This window comes from Odontomachus brunneus, unplaced genomic scaffold (assembly GCF_010583005.1).
Source record: "Odontomachus brunneus isolate Ranch 3 - 2012 unplaced genomic scaffold, Obru_v1 Obru_scaffold_031, whole genome shotgun sequence".
Taxonomy (NCBI): Eukaryota; Metazoa; Arthropoda; class Insecta; order Hymenoptera; family Formicidae; genus Odontomachus; species Odontomachus brunneus.
In genome coordinates, this window is record NW_022639481.1 from 910,486 (window position 1) to 938,096 (window position 27,611).

The 27,611-nt window shown below is 44.8% G+C and overlaps 1 protein-coding gene across 3 annotated transcripts in view; it reads right to left on the reverse strand.

The window, feature by feature from the left end:
• LOC116843307 (beta-1-syntrophin) overlaps positions 1–27,611 on the reverse strand; it is a 277,140-nt gene that overhangs the window by 42,857 nt on the left and 206,672 nt on the right. For all 3 annotated transcript variants that reach the window (XM_032813643.1, XM_032813642.1, XM_032813641.1), the window contains one exon: positions 700–908. In XM_032813643.1, coding sequence (XP_032669534.1) covers positions 700–908 — 209 coding nt within the window. The remainder of the gene's footprint in view (positions 1–699; positions 909–27,611) is intronic.

Sequence of the window (27,611 nt, forward strand, 5' to 3'; positions counted from 1 at the left end):
GTAAATGATGGTGCAGAGTCCCCATACACAGAATCCAACTCATCTTTGATTTGCGTAGGCGTATTGCCTTTCAAAAACAAATATTTAATGACAGCTCGATACTCGATTTTGTCCATTTTCACAAAAACACTCACATCAACTTACTCAAACGACTGTTACATAACAACTGCGAGTCCAAAATGGCTGAAACTTCGGTGAGTAACTGTCAACAGATGAACAACGAAATTCACTAGCTTTTATTTACAAGTGCTGCTATCTTCACGTTGAGGTCGGAAACTTTTCAGACCACCCTCGTATATATATATATTCTCTATATTAAAAATTTAAATACTCGTATTTGAAGACCAAGACAATAAGAATGTCCGGAATTAGGTACCAATGTTATTAGTGTCTAGACTAGTATTTTTACCTCAAAGCGGAGGCTATTAAATGAGAAGTTCACTTGATATCTAGGAAATTTTATAACATGTTTATTAAATTGGGAAATCATTTTTCTTTGAAGTGGTGTTTTCCGCCCGCGACACAAACTATTCAAATGCCCTGAGTCGATTATTGCGTGAATATTGTTAGCGTGAGACTAATATCAATGCTATATTGAATTTCAATAGTATTACGTCTACGGGATATAGGATATCCTCGACTGAATACTATGGTTAGGCATAGAATTCCTCGGGTGGATCGGTCGGAAACTTCTCTCACCTGAAGACAATGTCTCCTTGCGAGCCAGCCGATGTGCTGAAGCTGCTGCGGATCCGGAAGTGCTGAGGCCAGTCGTAACGCTTTCAAGGTGAGGGCTGCCAGCGCCGAGTGCAAAGCATTGAACCAGACATTCGCCTCGGTGTTGTCAGTGGCTCTCAACCAACACTCGTGGACGCCATCAGGCGAGTGCAGCTCCAGGATGCGTCCTTCTACAACAAACAAATTAAAGGAGAACGTAAAGATGACTTTCGATGAGAGCGAAAAGAAAGGAAGAATCGTTACAATTATTGTTCTCTTTCCCTTTTTTCAACTTTCGGCGAACTCGATAGAGCAAACTGTCGCACTTCAAGCGTGATACACTTCCATTTCCAGGGAAACTCCCGGAATAATCGTCCATAATCACCGCGATAACAACGCAAATACTTTGCTCGAACCAATTATCGTTTCTCGTGCTGTGCTATTTTCCACTGGCTTGGAAAATTGCCAGTTGGTAATGTACGAGCGAAAAAGCGGTCTATTCCAAGCTCGTAATACGTTCAATACCAACAATCGCCAGTGTTAAGTGCCGAGTTTCGTCCTTCAGAATACACGAAAGCGATCTCGTTCGCTCTTGAAAAAAGTCCACAGAATTTATCAATCTTATTACACCGGGAGCTATTACCGTAACATTTTTTCCCCGTTTTCCTTTCCTTTCTCGTGACAAGAGGGTTGGGTTCCGCCAATCACGTAACGAGTGCGGCGCGGACGACAGCGGCGGGATTGAACTCAGCCGGTATCGTTCTTGATAGCTCATAAACCTTTTCCTACGTTAACGTGAAAACTTTAATGCGCCTGACGTAAATCGCGCGGGATCGGTCACGAAGGTCCGGAATAAGTTTATAATCGTGGTATCGCGCGGGTTCTGGAGATTGTTTCACTCCTCGACATCTCCCACACAATTCGTCGGCGTACACCTCGCCGGAGAACCTCGCAATTTCCTGTCTGGCCAAGGTACGAGATTTATTATGCTAATGGTAGACCTGTTTTCCAGCGCCAATAATTGTGCGATTGCAATTACAGCGCGCCATCGACCCGACAAAGTACACGGCGAGCAAGACTTTTAGCGTTTCGGCCTGATCAATTAGGAGCAATTGCTGTATTTCAGTCACTTCTGCCCCAACGGGGTAATATAATTACTAATATTTAACAAACTTTTGTTGCGTAACCAGGCGATGGAGGCACTCGAGGAAGTAATTTCCTGATCATTTGAGCATGCTATCTTAAATTGCAGTAATTCCCAAGTAGAAAGAGCGACCTCTTTTTCAGTAATTGGCCAGGAATTTTGGTTAGGTACACCGGCTAGTTTCTGATCAGTTTCCGGTCAGTTTCTAATTAAACTTTTTTCGTACAAAATTGTGTCAAATAGTTTCCATCGTTTAAGTCTATATTACACAAAATATTATATTACAATTTATTATATTACAAAATTATTATATTACAAAATATGATATTACTACATTATAAAAGATTATATTTTATTATGCAGTATAAAAATAATGTGAAACTCATGCTTCAGAAGATTGAGTCTTTTCACGCGCAAATTCACGCATAATTGAGATGGCTGATTCCTCCCACTTGGGTTTTCACGCGGTCTATATAATGTTAAACGGTAAATTTTCTCCGCGTGAGAAAGTTCCACAAACCCTGCGTGCATTTGCGAGCCGAAACTGCCGCTGGCATTTCCTCCTGCTCGGTGAGCTTAGATTCGCGTCAAACTCATCGGCATTTCGTACGAGAAGCATGCCTCAACGTGCTCTTCTTTTTTTTTCGCCGATTCCATGTACGCATTCTAATCGCTCTCTCTCTCTCTCTCTCTCTCTCTCTCTCTCTCTCTCTCTCTCTCTATCGAGAACTCACGCGGAAAGTTCCGGAAGCAGCGAACTCGCCTACGTGCGCGGCAAGGCGCGCGGCGGCCGTAAGAAAATATTGAATTTCCGATCAAAAGGAAATTACGCTCGAGTTAAAAGCCCCTTTATGTCACTCCCGTCTACCCGGCCTTTTCTGCCTAAAAAGAGGTGAACGAGACAAACACTGTTTCTGCAGGAAAGGGGGACAGAAACATCGCTGGAAACGAAACGTGATGTCAAAATGATAGGATCACGTGATCGGCGCTCTCTCCCTCTCTCTCTCTCCCTCTCTCCCCTCTCCCCTCTCTTATTCGCTCGTCTTTTATTGCATGGAAAAATTTAATCGATCGCGCGTGTGTGCTCCGTTTAATTCTGTAACGTTGCCGAGCGGAAAATCGCTCGCAAATTATAGCTTACGGGAGATATCGAATTACGCGATTCCGCACTGGCGCGCTCGAGTGCGTTTGTAACAATGTGTTCGCAATGCGCGACGCAATCTTACGCAATTAACATTCTCGAAGCGCTCGCGAAAGGTGTATCACCTCCTGCGCGAATATTTTAACGCCGGCAAAATTGGCTCGTTCCCGCCGGTTGCTGGTCGCAGAACGTGTCTCGGTGCGTTTTTCGCGCATTACCGCGACCGAGGGATTTTCTTGCGGCATTCTGGTCCCCGTGCCTTCTCGCCAAAATGCGCACTCTCGTAAGATCTGCGGAAAAATCGCTTGATTTGCACCAACGGGTACCGCCGAGGACCCTCGCGCTGGTTACGAGCGCAAAGGAGAATACGTGCGAGCGGAGGGATACAATTGTGGCAATGAAATGCGAAAGCTTTGTACTTGCAGCCGGGATATATTCCGGCTGGAATTCCGGCTAAAAATCATTCCCGATGCTTTTTATCGTCCGCTATTTTATCTGAAATTCTATCGAACTTGAGGGGGCATAAATAATATCGAGCATCACAAGGGAAAGAACGAGCGACGCGTACAAGAAAATGCATCCCTTGTATTGAATCGTCACTTGCCACTCGCATTTCCATATTTATCGATCTCCCTCGGCTCCGCTCTTGCGTCCCTAAATTTTTCGGACTTTCTCGCCGGAAAGCTCTCGCGGAAGCTCCAATGTTGCGCGTTCGCGCCCGCACACCCCCTGCGAGCTCCGGGCGCTGGCAGGACTCTGGCCCTCAAGACGAATCGCTTTTTATCGGCGAGAGAGCAAAATTGCCAGGATCCGCGAAAAATCTGCGAGGGTTTGATTCGTTCTAAAGAGCGGAAGAGCGAGGGTGGCGTTTGGGCAATAAAGAGCCGAAGCGACAAAGGCAGCGAAAGGACGAAGAGGTGAAGCAGACGCGCGCACAGTTCCACGCGACGATGGCTCAAAGGAAATCGAAATGCGTTCGTGTCATTTCGTTACCTCGTCCTCCGTTCTTTTCCGTTTTTACCCATCGCCCCCGTGCCCCAACCCTCGCGTTTTTCCCCTTAAGAGCGCGATTTCCCTTGAATGTAATTTTCCGGGCATCCGATCGACCGGATTTCGCTTTCGTTTCTTGTTTTGCGCTTCGTCTGCTCCCGCGAGTCCTCCTCCGGTTTGCTTGTCAAGTCCCGTGCGCGCGGGCGAAACGCAGACTAGCACGAGAACGGAAGCGATCCTGCGGGAGGACTTCTGTTTTATCATCTCTTTGTAAATATGGGGAACACGGATTTGCGTTCGTGTGCGCCCAAATTTCATTTCCGCCAAACAGACGTCCCTTTTACAAAATTCGAAAGTGAAAAGAGGATAAGCGATTTGTATAAGTAAAGGTATCATCTGTAAATAGGAAAAAATTATCTGAAAGTCTGATTAGAGGTAAAAGTATACTTGTATAAGTCAATAAGAGAATAGAGATAAAAGCATTATTTAGAAATTCTAAATCTTAAAATTCTAATTTTAGGAGCGAAAGAAATTTTCGAACAAGAAAAATATTTGAAAATCGGTAAAATCATCTCAAAGTATAGAAATAAAAACATCATTTAGGGATCCTAAACTGAAAAATCCCGATCGGAGCTAAAGAAATTTTCGGACAAAAAATATCTGAAAATCGGTAAAATTATCTGAAAGTCTGTCTAAACATAAAAGTATCATCCAAAAATTTATTTCATAAAGTATCATCTAAAAATTCCCAAACGGAACAAATTTTCAGACAAAAGAAATATCTGAAAAACCGTCTAATCATCTGAAAATCTATATAAACATAAAAGAGTATCTAAAAATTCTAAACTTGAAAATCCTAACCTAGGAGTGAGAGAAATTTTCGTATTCCTTCAAAAGGAAATATTCGTATTCTCTCAAATGTCACGTTACGTGTCTGCTAGTATGTTAAGTTTGGAATTCGCAGGATGCGGGAGAGGCATACGAGGAGAACGCGAACGATAATGCACGCTGATCCAATGTTTTATTATTGTTCATTCGATTTCATGCGGCGTTAATAACCGTGCCGCAGCGCATAACGTCATAACGTCATCACGTGATACGAAGTAATATGCGCGACCGTGCCCGGTTACATTCTATAACGTTCAATCAACGGAATCCTGCGTACTTATTAACGGCATTATCGCGGAATGGCGCGTTCCTATTAATTATATTATCGCACCAAATAATTATCGACGTAATCGCCGTACGCGCGCGCCATAACACCCATAATGTTACGGACTCCTATCACACATTGTCAATCATTCTATTTATCTATCGTATCTGCGTACGCACGGTATCGATCTTGCTCGAGAACGCTCATTATCTTACGTCACAATAGCTGAACGAAAGTCGAGCGAGATTCGCGCGGTCGCGACGATCATTCACAAGTGAATCGTTCACGCCGGGACGGAGAAGTTAAAAAGGGGCGAGAAAGAAAAAAAAATCCCAATTCAGATCCTCTTTAACGGCGGGTGGTTTTAGAGCGGATGGTTTTACAAACAGAGCCCTGAGGGGGCTTAATTCTCGCTCAACTCGATCTTAACGTCTCGGTATTCTTTGTTTTAACGCACACCCGCCATCAAAAATTCAGCCGGTCCCCAGACAAGTCTACGGAGACATGGTTCCGCTTGCTTCAGCTCTGCGAGAGGAACTTCGATTCTCCCTGGAAAGAAAAGGATATCCATCGCTTTAAAGTTTGATGGGCCATCCGGGAGCGGGTAGAACGCCACCGTCGACGTCACCGACGACGACGAAGACGAAGGCGAGGACGAGAAGGCGAAGGCGCTGCAGCAGACTGTTCCGGGTCCTCTTTATGCGCGCTTAATGCATTTTTGAAGGTTGGAATATCATAAAGACGAGCCTGTAATAAACTGTACGATGGCCCGGCTTTGGCGTAAACTCACCCGTGATAACCACCCTGCCTCATCCGGCAGGTCTGCTTCTTCAGCGTCTCGCGTCTCGCGTGCTTCTGGGTCTACATGCCGGAGATGGGTGAGCAGAAGAGAGAGAGAGAGAGAGAGAGAGAGGGGGGGGGGTGAGAGAGGAAGCGAAGGGGAGATGGATACCGAAGACAAGGGGACAGCTGTAGAGGAGGGTGGCTGTGCTGGCTGCTGGTTATAAAGGAGAGTATCCAGAAGGGAATTTTCAAGAGGACGAGCGAGATGTTAACAGCCAGACAGCATTGTCGTCGAGCCACACCCGCGTTTTCTAATCAGAGGTGCTCATTCCGCCGTGAATCCTGCCGGCTTATCCCCCATGACGGGAATGAGTAATCAAAGATATTAAAATGTCCCGCGTCTGTTATCCCTTTAAGAAAAAAAAGCAGGAAATTGAAATGCACCTACGAGTGTCACGAAGCGTAATGCAACGATCGGTATTACACGACGCTCGTATAGCCAGCTTTTATTTTTGTAGCAGTTTACACTCCCGACTCTCTGTGTGTGTTGCCGAGAATTGGTTTCGCTTAGCTCGAACTTTGCATATTCCTCAAGACTTCCGATACTGCTGGAGTTTGAGATTAATTCTTTTCGATTGACTTCTTCTTAGTTGAACCTCGTAGCAGGTACACGATTACACTAAATCGTCTCGTTAAATGTACCGTAAAAGGAGTCGAGTATTATTTCATCTTTGTATTAAAAAGAGGATAAAACACACAATGGATACACTGGAGCAATTATGAGCAATTCTCCGATTGCTGAAAATGGTGAAGTTAAATTGCTAAAGATTCTAGTCCTTTTCCTTCGAATATTCGAATTTGATGCTCGAGCCGAAACGATCGTAGCTCGTCTCATTTTAGTCTTTGCAATTCTTCAGTGTCGTGGAGCGTGGTGTTCGCTCAACTCAGAGCTAATTCCCTCCATTTCTAGCGAGACATTTCCAGCGTCCAAAATATTTGAGCGCAGCAAGGTGGGCCCCAGAGCGCGAGCGAACCTGTAGCATGAATCGAGCCTGGAACTGGTTACATCTTAACGCCCTCGCGTCGCGCGAGCTACTTCCCTGCGATTATTCATTAAGAGAGACAACGGCGGCGTATTACATCGCCGTGTAATGCCGGGGCGACACGACGGGAGCGAGTTACAGCGCGAATCCAACCACTACGTCGGCACCGGCTGGCGTTTCCTTGCCTTCACGGTTGAAGAGGCGCGCCGATGCGATGGCGGCTTCTTCAGGGCGAGACTGCGTCAGACAAGCTACACACGATTCCTTATGCCGTTTGCATTTAAGACGACACAAACGATCCCGGAAAGGCGGAATGACGACGACGACGACGACGACGACGACGACGACGACGACGACGAGAACGAAGACGACCACGATGATCCGCTTCCCAAAGTTCCTGCCGCGGGAACAATCGGCCGGAACGGCGGAACTTAGATTGCGAGAGCAAGCTGATGTCACGGAAATTGAGCTCCTGAAGAAGGATGCATATCCTGGGAGCGCCGCGAGCGTGTAATCGGCGTCGCGCGGATTCCGTTAATTAGAAGGGAACTGATAATGTTTCGCGGCAAACAGGGAATTAATTATGAAAGAGAGTTTGTCTCGTGTGCGCCAGATACAAAATTCAATTGGCAAACTTCTAAGGACCGCGCGGGGGGATTAAAACAGTGCGTTACTTCGTGATGTGGGAATGCGTGTCCAAAAGCTCTTAATTGGCACAATGTAACTTGACTGGCGTTCGCCAGTTGACGAAGGCGTTACGAATTACAAACGTGCGTACGTGTGTATCGCCGCTGAGATTGTATTAACAATTGCACGATTGTATATTCTTCAGGTAACATTCCGCAACTCCCGAGCGCTAAGATTGCGAAGATAGATATGCAAGATCAAGAATTGCCGGAATCCAAGAGAAATCCGATTCCCCGAAAACCTCACCTTCCTCTTTACAGCGCCGTTGATATTATATTTATTAATGTACGACGTCACGACTCCAATCAAGAATGACTAATACACTTTCCGTGCGTCTGTTCATTTCGTAATACCAATGATACCGGGCTGAGTGGTCTGAAAGGGTTAAAACAACTCTCACCGCATAAACCTAAGCGAGGTTTGCTTAATCCCGCTGCGGTGGCCGTTCCTGGTAAACCTCCTCGCCTTTCTGGTAATGATGACGCCGTTTAATTAGGATAGTCCGTGGTAATTAAAGGGATTACCAGCGTCAGAAAAGCTTCGGGATACGCCGCAGGACGCCGCAGATGCACCATTTCCGATTTCGAATCTTTCATTTCGTGGCCAAAGGGTGTCCTGGAGCTCTCCACATACAAGCGAGAATATACAAGCATCTCGATTCTGCCCTTGACACTTTTTCAGATTTATGAAGCGCCCCTCGTCCCTCTCCAGAGCAGAGCTCGCTCCTTGAATTTCTGATATTTATCAAACATTCGTGAAAATCACGTATGGATGAAGCGTTGCGAGCGATTCTTCTCTTCCGCTTCCCGCGAGGATTCACGGGGTCATTCGGCGCGCTTGCATTTGAAGCGAGCATCCAATTTAATAGACACCAAAATGGCACGGAACTCATCTCGCGACGTCACGTAACTCGACGCGACACACGCTGGTACCTGAATTTTTCCGACAAATTAATTTCGGGCAACGCTGGCATTTGTAACTCGCGAGGCGAAAATGCGCATTAGCATAACTCTGCGAATCTCCGCTGCGCTGTGAAGTTCATTCGCAGCCCAGTAAACCAAGCGGAGGATAGCGCAGTGACTTTGTACACCCCTGCCGCCACTCCCACACGCTTAATTCCCACGGAAGCCCGCTCCTAAACTTCTAATTAACCCACATTGATATAAAGTAATGGGACTGTATCGACGCGGGCGCGCGCTAATCGCCGGAGACGTCTTTGATGACGGCCGAGATGACGATAAGACTTAACAGCGAGGATAATTAATCTCCCCACTAACAGAAAGGCTGCTTTCATGGGCCGTGCCGGAACTTAACCGCGAGACGCGTCCGAAGACGCACGCGAAGGTAGACCGCGATCACGACGAATGAAGATTCCGAAGTAGATCTTTTTGAGAATTGCTTGTCTTCCGCGGGAAGAGGAATCTATTATAAAGGATCATGGTGCTCTCTCATGTATAATGCAATCTAAATTGTCAACTGCTCCAGACATTCCGCGGCGCGATATAACTTATTCATCGGGCGCCCTCACATTAATTAATTTACTTATCCGCGACGCTCCCTCCGCCTCTAAATCTCGGCTCCAGCGCCGTCACAAAGACGTCACCGGGATGCAAAAGCACTCCCGTTACGACGACGCGAACATGCGAAATAAAACACGACGCATCGCAGGACGCGAAGAATAAGAACGAGTGACCGCGGGAGGGGGACGAAATGCGAGAGAGCGAGCGGGAAAAGAAGACGAGGAAGAGGAGAGCTTCCATGGGGAGGAAGAGTAGGATAGGGTTGGCCAGCGGGACGGGAAACAGTAAAAATTTGCATCACAATCGCGGATAGAAATAATTACGCGAGAAGCGAGCGCAAATGGAAGGAGTGGTGCAGAGCGAATGCAGATGCAAGAAGGGTTGGAAGACACGCGCGGAGGGAGGAAGGGAGATAGAGAAACGGCTAGTCGGAAATACGACTAGAAATTCTGATACCAGCAGCGCTTGAGGAAGTAAAAAGGACAACAAGGAAGAAGAAGAGGAGTCGAATCTCTCTCTCCCCTTCTCTCTCTCTCTCCTGTTTACACGAGCCGGAAAAAATGAAGGAGCAAGGACAAGGAGACGTTTCGAAACATCGCACACCGGAAGTGAACGCCCCCGATGCTGCTACGGCAAAATAAACAACTGTCCTCCGGCGCAGATAAACCAAACAACGCGATGGGAAAGAGCGCTGGACGGATACAAGTTAAAATATAACGTGACCGACAGAAGGCTACAATCTAACGTGCACCTCACGTTTATTTATCAGGGTTTCCTGCAATTTACAATCTTGCGTGTAAAGATTAAGAATCATGCAAATAAGGAAATTTAGTTGCAACGTTAAAAGATATACGCCTAGTGTATTAAATTTCGTCCGAAAGATATGTAATTTTTCTCGAAAATCCGCAATCTGACACACATTGTTTACATTAGAAACGTACAAATACTCTCAGGATTCGCGGAGCGTAACGTGTTTACTTAGTGGCCGAGAGAAAAGTGGAAAACATAACATCTCTCGCGACTGCTTCACCTACGGGACTTGGGACGAGTCTTGGGGATGAAGACATTGCCTAAATCCGGCTGGAGAGCAGTTGGGCAGACATCGTTGTCGATTGTCTGACTGTGCGCTTTTACGAGAGCCTTCGGGTGCTAACGTGACTTACCTCCCGAAGACAGCGTCAGGCGTTTTCTTGCGATTTATTTTCGGATGCCTTCGAAGCTTCGCGTCTTTATATACGGCTGAGAATTGAGAACGGAAGCGCGCTCTTCACGCGTTTGATATCCTCCTCATATTTCCACATGGAATATTTGACACATGAAGCGATTAATAAATATGCAATCACGACGTAAATTATATTCCCAAGTCCTTTTAGACTTTTCAGTACTGACCTGTGACGCAGAAATAACTCCAAATAACAATGTGAAAGCATTTGCCTCGCTGCACATTTAATCGCGGTTATATTACACAGAGTCGAATGTATTTTATTAACGTTTCAAAGCAATATACACTCATGTAGTTAAATCTGAAGTCATGTATCCCCATATCCGAGCCATTATCCGCGAGATCTGCGGGAATACTGCGAGATAACGGCGCGGAGGATAATATAAGCCAGCACGAATTTATTTCACCGCAGAATTACGTCGTCTAACATAATTATAGAACGCCAAGAAATTAATTCCGGCTCGCCGCACTTCTGATTGGAATCAATACACGAATTGTAGAAGTACTCTCGCGTGAAATAGACGGAGGGAATACTCGCAATAATAATATCAAAAAGAGAACATGGAAATTATTAATTTATGCTGCTGCTGTGTGGGGACCGTTGGAAATGATTTACTCGTTCACGTATGAATCTTTTCTCCCCATCGTCATTTAATTTTTATTTACTATTCGGAAACATTCTATTTTCCCAATCTGTGGCTTACAAAAACCCAATGTTTCGCGTTTAATTAAATATTGTTTTCGACTCGTGCGTACACACACAAATTCCTTCTTGCTCCAAGATATTTAATATGTTGCTGCAGTTTCGGCACTTTCTTCCAAACTACGCGTTATTTGGTTATTTCCGATATCCGGCCGTGCGAAAATTCAAAGCACCCGCCAACAGTATGGCAGCGATAACGCGCGAAAACCGATATCGCGCTGCGGCGGACCGTTCGCTGACCCGGCCGATATTATCATCAGTGCATCGTGGTGCACGTGAAGTTTGTTTGATTTGTTTCACGTGTGCGAAATTATCGGAATGCGTATGACTGCAAACCAGTCCGAATGTCGATAAAGCGACGTCTACGCTACCATGACTAGACTCGTTTCATCAGAGTTCACAAGAGTCAATCGAAAGGGTTTCACAGCTCGCGATTGAAAAGTACTTTGAACGAAATTGCAAACAAGTGGCTCATAACGAGTAAATGAATATACGGCTCTTTTAATGTACAATTTTTCTGTCAACAATTTTAAAGGAACGTGCTTCTGGAAGAAAATTAGAGGCACTTTTTAAACTCGTCCAAGGAATTCCTGGAACATTAAAGTGCGAAGATTCAAATATCTCAGAATGTTCAAATTCCGAATAAATTATACTCGAAACTCATATTTCAGTGAAACATAAAACTCACAATCATAAAATGTGATATTACACGATCGGTCTTTCGACTTTTATTACTCAAAGCCGAGACAGTTTCATAGAATTATTAGACGAAATTTAAATTCAAATTATTAGACGATAATTTACTTAATCCTAATGAATCGTGAGTGACGTAATAACACCGAGTACGCGCAAGTAATACGGCGTCCAATTAACATTTCTACGTCAAATAAAACCATCGTGTCTGGGGAAATATAATGCGGGAATTAATTCGCGTTAATTTGACATCGGAACAGTTTGAAACACTTTTTCCAATACTGTTTTTACAAAGCCCCTCTGCGCGATCCAATTTGGCTGGTTGACAGAATAGCAATTTGCCGTGATATATCTATTTCATAATATTCACGACACGGTTTTTCCGCGGCCGCGATAATTTAGTTTTGCACCGTTGGGCTACAAAAAAGCCATCTCCGGCTGGCAAATAAAGCGCACGAGCATGAAACACAACAATGGCCGCGTTGCACAATGAAAACTGCCGCCGTTCGTCTCCCTTCCTCAGCAAAGCGTTCGGCTTACAAAGAATCCTGGACCACAGTTGCTTTCTATATTTGCAGATCTTTGCACATACTTGCCAAATAAATTACGCGCCTCGTCTAATATCCTTCGAGCCGGTGATGTAACGGACGCGAGTCAGAGCCGAGACGATCGAGGACACCAGATCCGAGATGTCGATCGCGTCAATTACGGCGCGATACGCGACTGCAAGGTACATTCCTTGGCTGGCCCGAAACTAGCGTGCAGTTTGCTTTTATAGTCGCGGTATAGACAGGATGCACTTTGCAGGCACTTACAGCGGCGCTTTATTCGAGGACATCGCGTGGAATTAACGGCACGGAGAAATCTTATTAAAATCCATATGGGAAGCGCGAAGCCTGCCGGCACTTCCGGCGCACGCTAGAAAATGGCGTGGGTGTGGATGACCATAGGTGTTTTAATCGAATTACAGTAAGTGGGACGGTATGGCATTACGCAGTCATGTGCGACTCGTCGCGCTAATGGAGACCAGGAGCTTAGGGTGGCCCTAGAGAATAATGATGGGCAAGCGCTGCCGGTGACTATTGATAGGTTATAAGCTATTTGCAGCACCGGTATAACTGAGCTGAATGACATCTAAAAGACGTCGCAGTTACCGAGAAATGGCTTTAGGGGATGGAAGGATGCGACGCGTCCTGCCATTTCGTTTAAATGTGGGGTTTAGAAATCCAGGATATAAATGTTGGGGATGAAGCCTAAATATCGGGAATAAGAAAGAGAGGAGGCATGAAAGAGAGGAGAATTTCCCGAAAAGAAATCGGCGCCATCGCTCTTTGCCTCATTCTTGGCACTCCGCGTGCTCGACCGCGAGACGGAACAGATCTGGGTGTGGAGCAATATAATGCAGTGAAATAATGAACCACCCCTGGTCAGGCAGTGATCTCGATCGGATATTGTGTAGGAATTATTTGTGTACGCGTAATTTATAACGCAGCACGAGTTAAGAAGATTTAGAAAGAAATGCAGTTCTTGACGTATGCGCTCTCCTGCGCGATTTTCGCGCAGTTAATTTCTGAATATTCTTCGCTACGATATTAAAGGGGTGGGAGGGGGCAAACATTCGTTGGATTGTGTGCAAGTAAGTTGTCGAAGAGAACACAGCGGAGAAGCTTTGAACTTCGTTCGTCGCGAGCAGACGCGATCCGATATGAGCGGGCAGGAGCGAGTAACGAGCGCATTGACAAAATATTTACTTTTGCCCCGACGACGACGGCGGTGGAACGAATGGGCGCGCGAAAAAAGCATCGCGATGCTCCGCTCGTATTTCAACGTAAACCGCCGGTGCGTTTGATACGCAAATTCGCGTACTTTCAAATGCCCGGCGTATCGATCGGCGCCCTATCGAGCTCCTTTGAGGGCGAACGGGGGTAAACGTCGGAAACTTTACGGGAGTACTCTCCCCTTTTCCTCGCGCGAGCTTCCGCCGATAAAACCGGCTTACGCTAAACATTTCCGCCGAGGAATCACTTCGTCTTTCCGCCTTTTTTTACGATCGCGAGAGAGAGAGAGAGAGAGAGAGAGAGAGAGAGAAAGAGAGAGATTGAAATCGCGATCGATGGCTCGCGGAAACTGCCTGGATGTCGGTGGATCTCATCATAGGGAAATAACCTGACCCGACTTAATGTCACATGCATGAACATTTATTCCTGTCAAAGTTGTCTAAAAAAAAATATATAAATATAAACTTTGCAAAAACTGCAAAAGTAAACTTTACAAAAATATGCAACAATGAGTGAATGTCCTTGTCACGTCTGGATCTCCCCTTATCGTATAAATATATTTAACTTTAAAATAATTTTTACTGAATTTACTCCTGTAAACTAACCAATAAATATATTCAACTTTAAAACGTTTGTCTAAAAAGTTTATCCTCTCTATTTTATATTTATACTTGTTATTTATACTCATACTATTTTAATTCTAAATTGTTATTTATATTCATTTATACTATTTTAATTATAAATTACATGTTTGTTTAAAATACAAAAGAGTTTAAAATAAACAAAATCTTAAAACACAAAGAGAAATGTTAACTTATTAATATTTAAATGACCGTCTATAAAGTTTATACTCTTTGAGATATAATATCTTACTATTTTATTTCTGGATTATACTGATACGTTTGTTTAAAATATGCACAGAAAGGAAAGCATCTCTATTCCGCATCTATATCTCTCTCCTCCAACCGGCACAGAGCTTTCCTTTTTCTGGCTCGCTGAGGAAAAAAAACTCCGACGAACAATTTCTGCTGAAATCTCGTCCCACGAGTCGCGCAAGGGTTCCACACGGTCGTCAGGACATCGATTACACTTCCTCGCAAACAGTTCTCGCCGCAATAACGTCGTCTTCCGAAAACTCGCGTTAGCATTTCCGATCGAGTTTCCGCGCCAGATGTCAAAGGAAGTAGTGAGCCATCCTCTCCCCTTTCTCCTCTGCTTCCACTCCCAGAGGAAGTCAATTGGAATCGGCCCCGAGGGGGTGCGCATGACATCGGGGGTGGCATTTCGAAGATAATTAGGTGTGCCAGCTAATAACGGGACGCGAGCGAGCGCGGAAAACAATACTGGATGTCGACGTGTTTATGGAAATTCATGTTAGGTCGGATGGCGCGTTAGGGTCGAGATAACGCTTGCAAATCGCATTACATTGAGCTCCACACCAGTCACTCTCTGCGCACGCTCGTTTATATGGGTGCGCGCGCGCGCGCGCGTGTGTGTACAGTTGCGTTGTGTGTGTAGATGCGACCTCGCGAACGCCAGAATGTCGTAACTAACCAATAACATGTCGACGGCAATACGCGTTTACATACGTACGGATTTCTCAATATATGCCGAAGAGGCAGATGGATATACAGATGGATGGATGAACTTATTGATTTTGCGACAGTCTCTAAGGGTCTCCAGTGCGCGCGCGCAAACTAAAGGATTGTTAAAATGTACCGAACGATTTGCGAATCTTTCTCGCGTGAATTTGTCAGCCCAACGGAGATTGCAGACTCGTGTGCGATTCACAGGCGAATCGGGTAATCTACGCGGAGAATCAATTGACGGCTACATGGATAGACGGATCCGACGAGTCGATAAGAATTTATGGATCTGCAATTCATCGATCTACGGATCAATAGGGAGCGGGCGATGTGCACACGCATATCGACAGTTGTATGGCCCAACTGTGGAGCGACCAATCAATAGGTTCGCCCTCAATGCGGCCATAATAACGACGAGCGATAATAATACGACAGCAGGGTAAACAATTCGGTACGTAACCGCGACTCTTACTTCAACGACTACATGGGTCATTGTTGAGAGAAGAGAATGAAACTGTTGTTTTCTCCGAATGCGAAAAACCGAAAGGAATAATGTTCCTACCGTGCAATTTTATTTCTGCTTTTCGCGCCGGTCTCTCTTTATCCGCCCTGCCATTCGCATCGGAATCGAGATAACGAAACAAAACGGGTTTTGCTTCCACGCTCCCGCATTACGTTAATGTTTAAACGACATCACTGTCACTGCGGGGCTGAATGTGTGATGAAGAGCGATAGGTAAGCGGAGCGTGAACAATCCTGAAGAACAGACTGCTCGGCCTCTAAGCTAGTGCTGCTTCAAATTCGAGGTGAATCCGACGAACTCGAAATGCACTCTCTCCCGCTTTCTCCCTCCCTTCAGCCCTTTTCAGCATCCCGGCTCTTCCCCTCTCCCTGTCAGTCTGTTTACGGGGTGTCTCCTTGAATAATAATCGTAGGTGACGGCCGGTGTGATGGCTCTATACACACGGATAGTTTCGACGGGGTTCCATGGACCTGACGACGAGTAACCATGACCGCGCGCAGCCGAGGAAGGTTTACTGTGCAAACAGAACGTCGACGCCGACACGGTGCGTCATTAGTGGTCGCGCGCAAACGTTATCCTCGCACCGGACTCCTTGGAGTCTTGTGTCTAAGGAAGGATCCTATTCCACACGGCGCGTACATGCGCTTACTTTACGTCGATCGGCAACGCACGAAGAATGTGTGCCTATCTATTTCTGAACGCCGACATTAACGTCGTGGCATTACCTCGCTCTAGGGTCGCGCTGAAAACGTCCAATCAAAAGAGTCGTATGTGTGTGTGTGTGTGTGTGTGTGTGTGTACGGCGTTTTTAGTAACCCCAGAGCCAGGACGACGTTAACGACGACCTGTAAACTCGAGGGATGGAAATATTCCACCAAGCTTTAACCCCGGATCTATTTCCGAGAACTGTGGATCGGTCTACAGCACTTCTCTAAATAAAGATGGGAAAGAAACGCTGGAGAGAACGTCACGAGGATGAATTGCGGAGCGCTATGTGTAATATATGGGTATTGTGCAGCCACGATATCGTTAGCAAAAGTACATCTGGCAAACAGGCAGTGAGCCTTGTATGCTGATTAAACTTGTAACAATATCCAGAATCTGTCATTGACGTTGATCGTCGATATGCGGAATATCTCTGGCGTGTCGGGCAAGTTTGCAGTTATATATAATGCCGAACTGGGAAGAATTAAATATTGACAGCTTTTGAATTGACAGCTTTTGATCGCAGAAAATGAAACAACTTGCATCAATTAAACTTTCCGCGCAGAGTCCGCGGCGATTACAATGCATAGTTGAAACGCGCGTACTTTGTAGCGGAGTGTGAATTATTGGAAATTTTCGGCCAAGAACACACGACTAGCACGATTGACGGGCGATTTCTTACATGAGACAAGCATAGATTGCTGAATATCGAAAATCCTCGAGAGTACGATTATTCTGCGAGTAATGACAGCCCGTGAATATCGGCCTGAGGATTCATTTCACTTACCGCGGCTCTGTAACAACATTCCCGACACAATTTCTCTTCGGAGAGTGTCGCGAAACTTTTTCAACGCGTGTAACATAGGGCTCCGACGAGCAAATCGATCGGGAGGAACGCGAGAGGGAGGAAGTCGGGTAGAGGGAGGTCGCAGGGGGTTTATATTGGAATAATTTATCGTTCGAGAGCCTTTATCGGGGACAGTCGAATTGACGTGAAAAGCAGCAGCGATTTGCGGCGGCGGTTCGCCAAAGCGACCGCCTCCCTTCGCCCGCGAAATTTCGGCACGGGGGTGGGTCACCACTCGGGTATACCCGCACCCTCTTCCTCACTCGATGTGTGTACCGACGTTTCGACGAATTTTCGAATTTTCCAACGAAATTCGGGCAAATTCGGCCGAACGAGCGCAACGTCGGTCGGCCAAAATTTATGCGTGGTATAAATAGTTTACGGTGCGCTCTCCGGCGCGGTTTGAGGGCGCATTTACGTACGTCGGCCGTGGGTGGAGGATCGCGGGGACGATTGGGCGCCGCTGGTGGCGCGTGCGTTTGTGTACCGGACCCGGGTGGTGAGAGTTAGGTGGATCCAATCGTCAGTTAATTGCTTAGCCGCGCGGCCCGCAATATTGTCGGGATTGGATTATAAAGTTTTCCATTCGGAATTAATTGCATCGCGACACCTGCGCGCCGTGGGTGGGGCCGCCGCACCCTCAAGGGGTGAGTCCACCCACCCGCCGGCAATCTTCCCGGATAAGCCGGGGGCTTCCTTGTTCTTACGGCATAGTATTGAAACGCTTCTTCGCCTCGCAGGCCGGGAAAAAGCGCAACGCCCGCGTTAAATTAAACCGGCAGTTTTCGAGAAAAACGCGTCAAGACGCGCGGATGCCTGTGTTTTCATACAGTTGGCGTTAAATTCTCTCCCTTTCTCATTGCCTCCCGAGCTTATAAGATGTTGCGAAATTTGCATTCACTCTCGGCGCTGAGAAATTCTTTAATTAGTTTAGAAAATAGCTCTTTCCGGTTTTTCTATAAGGCACACATATACATACACTCCAACAAGAACGATAAAACTGCCTGAAGATAGTAATATTCTTGTTATATACTAATATTTTTTCATTATTTTATGTATTTCTATGACGTGTGTGTCTCGTTAAATGTAATTTAAGATAAAAATCTTTCTCTACTTAAAATGTAAATTGAGAATGAGTGATAAACCCTGATACAATTTCATCACTCACAAAGGATCAGTTGGGAAAGCATCAAAGGACTCTCACGAGGAATACTACCGCGCGTTCATAAACACCCGGTGCACGAGTGCGCTATAAAACATGTCAGACGACTTTTATTTCTGCCGCAGTAATTTCCTTTTAGCAAGGAGCAAAGGTCGCAATGAAATAGCAGAACATTCATCATGCTCGTGTTTCCATAGATCCCGCCATTGGTAAGAAAATTCTGGGAAAGGTAAACGCCACGTAGCGTGTACACTTTTTTGATCTTGTTTACTCGTAGAGTAGTAGAGGCATCTCTGCTTGGCGAATAAGCGTTTTTAAACGTCCTTTCGCTTTATCCCGTGCCGCTCGTACGCAGCCTATCGTGAAATAGATTGAAGTCACTGGGGCGTAAGGTACGTACGCGAGCGTGTACACTCCTCCACGCATTCGCGCGTGCATATGTGCACGCACAAAGCGAGGGATATGCGAGTCGTATCGTGGTGGGTCGGCGAGAAAATTGCGCTTGTTCGTTTCACCCCAGACTGTCTCATCCTTTGTTCTCTCTCTCTCTCTCTCTCTCTCTCTCTCTCTCTCTTGCTCACCCCCATACAATCTCTTCCTATCCGCCTGCCATTCTTCCTTTCAGCTTTCCGACGTTCTTTCTTTCTCTCTACATGATTTTATCCCGTTTCCTTAATTTACGTCACGCAATCTCGTTGTCCATAAAATCATCGAGAATACACTAGGTGTCGTTAATGTCTGACTCATTATATCTAGGATTTTGCTACAAATTTCACGTTCATTCTTCTTGGATATTCTTGGATATCTTAGATTTGTAACTTAAAACATGGAATCATATCGGAATTAGAATGAAATTTTTAAACGTGACCACAAAAATCAATGTCTTTCGCACTTATATAACTATGCTAATAGATCCTCATTTTACAGAGGACTGATTTCACACTCATCGAGAGCACGGTGAATTTCCCTTTCCAACAGTTTTCGTTTTATGTCGCTGCGACATCTAGATGTGAAATTATCGACGTTTGCATCGATCCGCGATCTCGACCGACTCGGCGCTACCGTCGCGGGGTAGATCACGTGCAGAGAGATGCGACGTGTGTGCGTGTGTGTGTCTAAAACAATAGCCGCATTCCGCAGATGCTTTTCTGGGATACCACACTCCGCGGCCTTGCACCGCTCCACGGCCTTGCCCCACTCCGCGGCCTTGCCCCACTCCGCGGCCTTGCCCCACTCCGCGGCCTTGCCCCACTCCGCGACGCAAGCAACGTGGCCGGCATACCACGCCGATCGTTCACCCGTCAGAGAGACAAGCGTGACAGGAAAATAAACGCAACGCGCCGGCGCCTGCCCTGGCAAGCCGAAATCTGTCGATGCTGCGGCTTTAAACGGACGTTGCTAGTTAATGAGTCGACGTAGCAACGTGAAACAAAAAGCAATCTCTTTGGCACGCGCTTACACACATGTCTATGTCACTGTTTTATTGCCGATTTGAAAAAACCGGGCGTCGTGATCGATTAAAGCACGACGGACACACTTGCACAAGTGACACACAGGGTCTCTCATTCGCTATAGAATCGCTCAGATTCCTTTGTCTTATTTGCTGCAACAGTGGCGAAATTAATGTAAAATCGATATGAAGGAATAATCTGTAATATATTCTCGATATTTATAAATCGTTATGACGGTGTGACGTTATGAGGTCGACGATGTGAAAACGAAGGCACATGCTTGGAGAAACTTGAAAATACAAGCGGCCAAACGTAACGTTCGGTGAATCCACATTGCGATTTATCCTAGAATCCGAAGCTGCAGATAATATATCTGAAAGCCCACAGTTCGAAAAAGGCCACAGCGTCCGCTTGTTCGCCCTCGTTTAACGAATCACCCGGCTGTACGAGCACGACGATGAATCGTTAATCATTGCGCGTGAATTTCGCGTTTCCATTTGTCACCGGCAAACATCCGTTCTTCCTTTTTCGATCGTCGGATCGCGCCTCCCTCCGGCCCTCTCCGCCCGTCAGCTGGCGATTATTAACTCGTTATACTCGTACTGCAACGCCGCCCGGTACATTCATACTATCGCTCACGCGTCCTGTTCACGAAGAATCGCCGAAATGTAGCGTCGTAGATTCCGATAAATCCTATCCTCGCCTCGCTACGGACGATCTCCATTGTGGTAGTGACGACGGAAAATGAATCAGAAGAAAAATGGCATTGCCGTTTGCGCTTTGTTCCACGAATACAGTGTCAGAATTGCGCTACGGAGCTTCATTCACTCGATAGACCATGATCCGGAAATATCAGCGAAACTTCAGTAGCGCGAGACGCGATATAAAATGAAAACCGTTGACTGAACTCTCGCGTCACGATGGCACTGGAGGTGGCCCTAAACTATCTTTATCGGGGCTGCACTCTCGCGAGCGAAAAAAACACTGGACGTTCTCTTCCGTAGTCGCGTTCTCCATTCGTTAAATTTTTTAACTCTCGCAAATATATATCGTTTAGTGCCGCCGTTATTATCATTTGCGAGATGATAATTATATTCCTGTCTCCTCCATTTTGTTTATAATAAGACACTCCGGAGTACTAACGAGTTTAATTGCAATATTAACAGGATCCTCTTTGATGCGAAGGTAGGAATCCTAGAAGTACAGTCGGCAACGGTTGCGCAGTTGATATAATACCGCTGCCCTTTAATGCTGATTAAGGTAGACCACTGCGAGATTACACGGGGGTTGCCTTAATGACGTAAAAAGATCTTTGCCTGCAAGTTTTATTAAACGTGGTTGCTCGTTACGCGATTATTATGGTTATGTTCCGTCCACAGGAATAAAGCACGCGTGGATACCGCGAAACGTGAAATTTTCCCAGGGACAAGTTCCGAAAGCGCGCAATCTAATACTATAAATGCGTTTATTAACTAGAGAGAAAAAGAAAAAGATAGATAAAGAGAGACAGAGAAAGAGAGAGAGAGAGAGAGAGGGGGGGGAGAGAGAGAGAGAGGGAGACCGTGCTTTCGCCACATATGAAAGAAGCACACGTATAAAGTGATAAGAAACACCAGAGAGAAATATCACCACTGGGAGGAAAGCCTCCGAGATGGGTTTTTATAGAAACTAGTTTGAATTAAGTCCGCGCGGTCGCAATTCCAAGTTTATTTTACTCGCGCAGACAAATAAGCGGAGACAACAACCACCTTTCGTTTTATTCGAACTGTTGCGGAAGAGTTAATTAAGATAGCGCGCTTACAGCCGAGACGGAAAACTGTTCTCATCATTTTTCCGACAACTCCGAACGAATTAGCGCGTTAGATCCTTATTCGCTCGTTGTGCTTTCTCGGCTTGAAGCGCCGTAGAGACGATCCATCATTCTTCAGCTTTGCAGGACGTGAGCGCAGGTGTACAGGTATAGCAGGATTCTGTAGGAGCAAGCCGCGCACGTGTCCAGGAAGCGGAAGAGTTTCTCAAGGATCCATCTCGGGAGTCCTGAAGCATCCGTTTCGTTTCTGCTGTGTCGAGTGTCGCGCGCGGTCTACAAATATATCCAGTTGCTATACGCTATGTTTGACATAATGGAAACGAATGGAAGTGTCCTTGCGTGCTTGTATATCGGATAGCTGAATTAATAAATCGTATATGTATTAATAAATCGTGAATAACAAATGTATTTCAGCAAATATCAAAATATTGCTTAAATTGATAAAAAGAGCGATTAAGCTCTCATAAACTTTTTTTAACCCCATTTTCACCTAGCATCCAAAATCTTTAATTTTGTTATAACATCGTAGCTATTCGTGAGTAGATTAAGGATATACAGGTATCAAAGTAATGCGCTTTACCATTGGCGAAAAAATAAGCCAAAAAGATGCGTATTCTGTCAAAATAAATTGTATCGTTAAAACATTTACACAGGAAATGTTGCATGAAATGGGGTGAAAATCTTTATCAATAAAATAATACGGATTATAAATGTTAATAATATCTATTAATTTTGGGTGACTTTTACCAAGCTCTAGTTAATATTTAATCGTCAATTAATTTCGTTATAACTAACAAAATATATACCAATGGCTATTTGCTGGTTGCCACAGAATTAATCGATCAATGAAATTTTATCTAATAATATTTGTGGGTCAATAAATTTTGGTTTAATAAATTTTACATTGGCAAATCCAAGCGTATTTGAGTAAATATCAAAAATTTGAATAAACATAAAAAAAGATTTGGGACGTTTAATGGACGAAGATAGCTACATGCAACACAATCATGCGCAACGCGAAAAGAATGAGCGGGCAGAAATTACATCAAATGTTGCCGAGTAATTTATTAAATTCGGTCCAACTAAAATGATAATGGGACGGATATTTTTACTTTTTCATTGCAACTAATATTTTGTAATGTAGATAGGAATTCGTTTGTTGACCAACATTCAAGATGAGTTGCGATCTGTCGCTGACTCCGTAGTATCGATCAAGTCTTCGAATAATTCCACTCGCGTGACTCGTCAATATGTGTCAATATGTGCGTGTTTCACTTTGTGCCCCAAATTTCAGTATCTCTAAATTTTATAATGACAAATTATAGGTTTTTTCTTCCCGAAATCATGACGGGTCTTATTTGTACGCCAGTGGCTTATTCCCGTTTGTCAAAAGAGCACGGAGACGGGAGTCGTTTCCTGCTGTTGGGAATTGACTGGGTATCCTTGAAGCGCGCAACAAACCCTTCGACTTTTATCCATCGGCAAGTTGTTAGCAAGAAATCGAACGTAGTTTCCTGTCGCTCTCTTCGGCTCGCGCGCGCATCATTAATCTTCCCCTTTCTTGCCTCACACGCGCGTTAAAGGGACATGCGAGTCGATCCACACGCTCAACTTACTGACTGGTGCACCTAGTTAATTGACACGGCCGATTCACAACACACGTAGCTAGTAACAACAACTTCCACGAAGATAGCTACATGCAACACAATCATGCGCAACGCGAAAAGAATGAGCGGGCGGAAATTACATCAAATGTTGCCGAGTAATTTATTAAATTCGGTCCAACTAAAATGATAATGGGACGGATATTTTTACTGTTGAACTTTTTCATTGCAACTAATATTTTGTAGTGTAGGTAGAAATTTGTTTGTTGACCAACATTTAAGATGAGTTGCGATCTGTCACTGACTCCGTAGTATCGATCAAGTCTTCGAATAATTCCACTCGCGTGACTCGTGTGCGAGAAAAAAGCACATCTTCGGACGATTGCATAATTATTTCGCCGATTAGATCGCGCAAATTGCATTATTATGTAAATGTCGATTGAACACGGGCGAATGGGGAAGGAATCGCGGGGCTCTGCTGGAACAGGTTACGTGAGGAATCGGCGAAATGACTTTTTTATTGCCGTGCAAACGAGGACGACTTTAAATGCGTTGGCGATACCGCAAACTTGATAATTCTTACGCTTTGTGCTGATTCCATTCCCTCCGCAACTATGAGAAGATATTTTTTTACATTTTCCAGTTAGAAGGATTCAACATTTGAGAATTGCAAAATAATGCGAAATATTTCATACGAAATATTTCATATTGTGGAAAATCCCTTACCGATCCGACATTTGCATTCTGATATACGACATAGTGTCCAATTACAGCTAGAGATACTTCGAAACGTTTTATGGGTAATTCATTTGCATTAATCTTACAATAAATACATGCCTTTTATACTCATAAGTGAAGAAGCAAAAAAAGATCGCAAAATTATACAAGTAACTGTATATTTTAGCAATAAATAATTTTAAATGAGAACATTAGCGCACTCAAAGCTGCCAATCTTGACACAATAAAATAAGCAGTAAATCTAAAATTCTACAAAGTCCATCCTAGAATCGATGACACACGTGTTACTGGAGACGCTTGAGACGTCAAGCAGACTGCATTCGCGGTGCATTAATTCAATAATAATGTGAATGACAAACGTTTCAAGATGAACTCTACTTAATGATATTGAATGCCTATTCTACCTCCAATTTAACAGCAGAACCGTAATATAGAGAAAATAGTGTAGTTGGAGGGAGCTGGCCTAGTGGATCGAAGTTTCAAAGAATTTAAGGTGTCAGTCTAAAGTACTGATAGGAAGTCAGTTGGAGCACGTGATATTCGACTATCGTGCCTTTCATGCTTCATTCACGTAACTGCCTGCGTGTGTACAATGAGTCACAAAAATGTGCTCCCACTTCTTCAATAATTAACCCTAAACAATACGAGCACGTACCAAATTGACATTTCGTCCTAAGTGAAGGATACATACGAGGGTAGGGTGAAAAGTTCCAGGCCTCACATATAGCTCTATTATGTTCAATATTTTAATAGTGTTGCATGATTTCATTCTTGATATGCTTATATTCGAAGGTTCAAGTCAATAAATTGTTTAGTATTGATTTAATAGCTCGCCAAAATAAACGCCTCAAGCATTGTTTGTAAAAAATGGAAAAAATTGAAGTTCGTGATTAAGTTAATACCGTGATTAAGCTAAAATCAATGCATTAAAGTTCGAATTACTTGCTCATCCACTATACTCGCCAGATTAGCCCCAAGCGACTTTTATCTCTTTTCCAACCTCAAAAAATGGCTCGGTGGAAAAAGATTTGCTAACGATAATCAAATCAGCGACGCTGTAAATGGCTACTTTGAGAACTTTGACAAATCAGTCTGGCATAACCGCTTTAGAACATCGTTGGGAAAAGTGTATCACGCTAAATGGAGACTATATTGAGAAATAAATGAAAATCAACCCAAAAAAATTTTGTTTTCTTATTCAAGCCCGGAACTTTTCACCCTATCCTCGTACGTATATTGATTGAGGAGCGACTTGCCACTTCTTCTAGAAAATATCAAACAGCAAGAGTCAGCAATTGAGCGCGAGTGCTCGAGCAATTTACGTGTAAGTCTTGTCCCTCGCAAGACTCTCGCCACCCTTATGATCATGCCAGATCCATTTCTTCTTCCCTCCCTCGATAGAAGTGCTTGCGGTTGCCGTCAAACGTAAAGCATCACGCTAGGAATTGCTGGTGCGCGAACTTTTTGCGGTTACGGAGGAACTATCCTCGCACACGTGCGCGCATGCTCGCACACTGACACGTGCACACGCACGCGCGCGCGAGCACGCTGCATGTACATGTGCTATCATCCCTTCTGTCTTACGCGCCCTGGCAAGGGGCTACGGATGGACGTGTCGACGATACACGAGCGCTCGAACTTTTCCACGATGTGCAGCAACGTTCGTCGAATTCGCACGAACTTTGTTGTCCCTATCGTCATCTATTTCTGTCTACGAAACTGTACTATCCGGCACGCCCTACCGTCCGTCCGCTCACTATTTCTCCGCCGCGTATTTCGTCCTCTACTTGTAGCCCCTTTCCCTACTCCCGCTCCTACATACAGCAATGGAAGCAACCGGATTTCTGCACGATATAGCCCAGCGAATTATACGTCCGCAAAGTCGATCAGAAAACGGACATGTTAATAACCCCAGCTGAACAAAGAGCGACCACTTGGACAGTTTGTGCAATAACAAATAAATAAATGTGTAAGCATAGCGGGCACAGTCGTCTCAGAATCATCCCCAATGTGTCCACAAGATGTCTCCTGTGGGGAGTGTCCTAGAGATAGTCTCAGGACCATCGGGAGATGATAATCCTCCCAGGAAGACCTCAGAACGTTTTGTGCTATCAAGGTAGAAGTGGGTATTCATGAGAGAACTCTGGCTCTGCTGTATGACCAGATATGTGTATAGCGAGATACGTAGAATGAAGAACTCGCGGCAAAAAGGATCAACGAATACGTGCATATACGTGGCTGAGTTTCTGAGACATATAATTGATCCACAAATAGATCCATGCGTCGTGAAGTTGGTCAAAGTTTCCGTGAGAAGTAAGAACTACGAAACTAAGAATATCGATCCCATCACTATATAACACCTTTTCCCTGTTCCACTCTCAAGCAGAGGGGAGCACGCCCGAATAAAACACGATTGGACTTTTCGCGCACAGGCCGGCGCGGAGCGAGCAGGCGTACGCGAGCGGACGGTCGACATTAATGGGGCGGACGCGGAATGGGAAAACTCGGTGCAGTGAAATTTTCGCGCGGGCTGTTTGCCACCGACTAGCATCCAACCCCCGTCTTCCTCCGCCCTCCTCGTTCGCCGTCATCGCTTGTCACCCTTCTTTTTTCTCGTACGCTGCTTTCGTTACCCTCTCGGCTGCAAGCCGACCTCGTAATTTCTCTTAGTGCTTGCGAGCGAAATCAGTTTGTGATATCCTTTCGGGATACGCGCGCGCGTTTTTATCTGCTTTAATATTACGATGCAATATAAAATACGCGGAAGTCGCGTATATGCGCTCGCGCTAATCTGTGATGTCTGAATATTCAACCCGGCGCGACAATTTCGCAGAATCCCCGGGCTTTTGAACAAAATCGCGAAGAACCAAGCGTACCGATATATAAGTGACATCTCATGCCCGCAAAAATGATCATTCTCCGATTTTTTAGCTCAACGAGCTCAGGATTTCTCTCTTTCCTTCATTTATTAAAGACGCTGCTTCTGCTTAAAATCTAAAATTTAAAGAATATTATTCCAAAGATTCTTAATATAAGAATCTTAATATAATTTAAAATCTTGAAAATTAAAGAAACTGAAAATCTAAAAAAATTCCGATAATTCAGAGAAAAGTGAAATTTTAAAACGGTTTTTTACTTCGCCTGAAAACTCCCGATTTTGCACATACAAGGCACCGCTTCTTAACCATCACGATATCTAAAGACTATCCGGAAGAAATTAAGAATCTGAAAGATGGTAATGTCTAAAGCCTGTACTAATAGCTATTACTTGAAACTCGTTTCAAGTGAGATACTCGGACTTGAATTCAGAGTTAGATGAGAGCTTTTACTTGAACAGATATAAATGTCATACATGTCGTAAATAAACTGAAAAAACTTGCATCGGATTCCGAGGGAACGTCCAAGCATCTGATGTGAAACAAGTTTTAGGTGGCGACTATTAATAGCGCTGTAATAAGAAAATTAAAATAGAAGCTTCTCGTGTCGTGAGACTTCCTCGTCTAAATTTTTTCTGCCACGTCCCGACAGATTTCGACTGTCATGGTGACTAAAACGTTCGGATAACTACAGCATGAAGCAACGTGTACAGGTGCGCCGGATACAAAATGTTG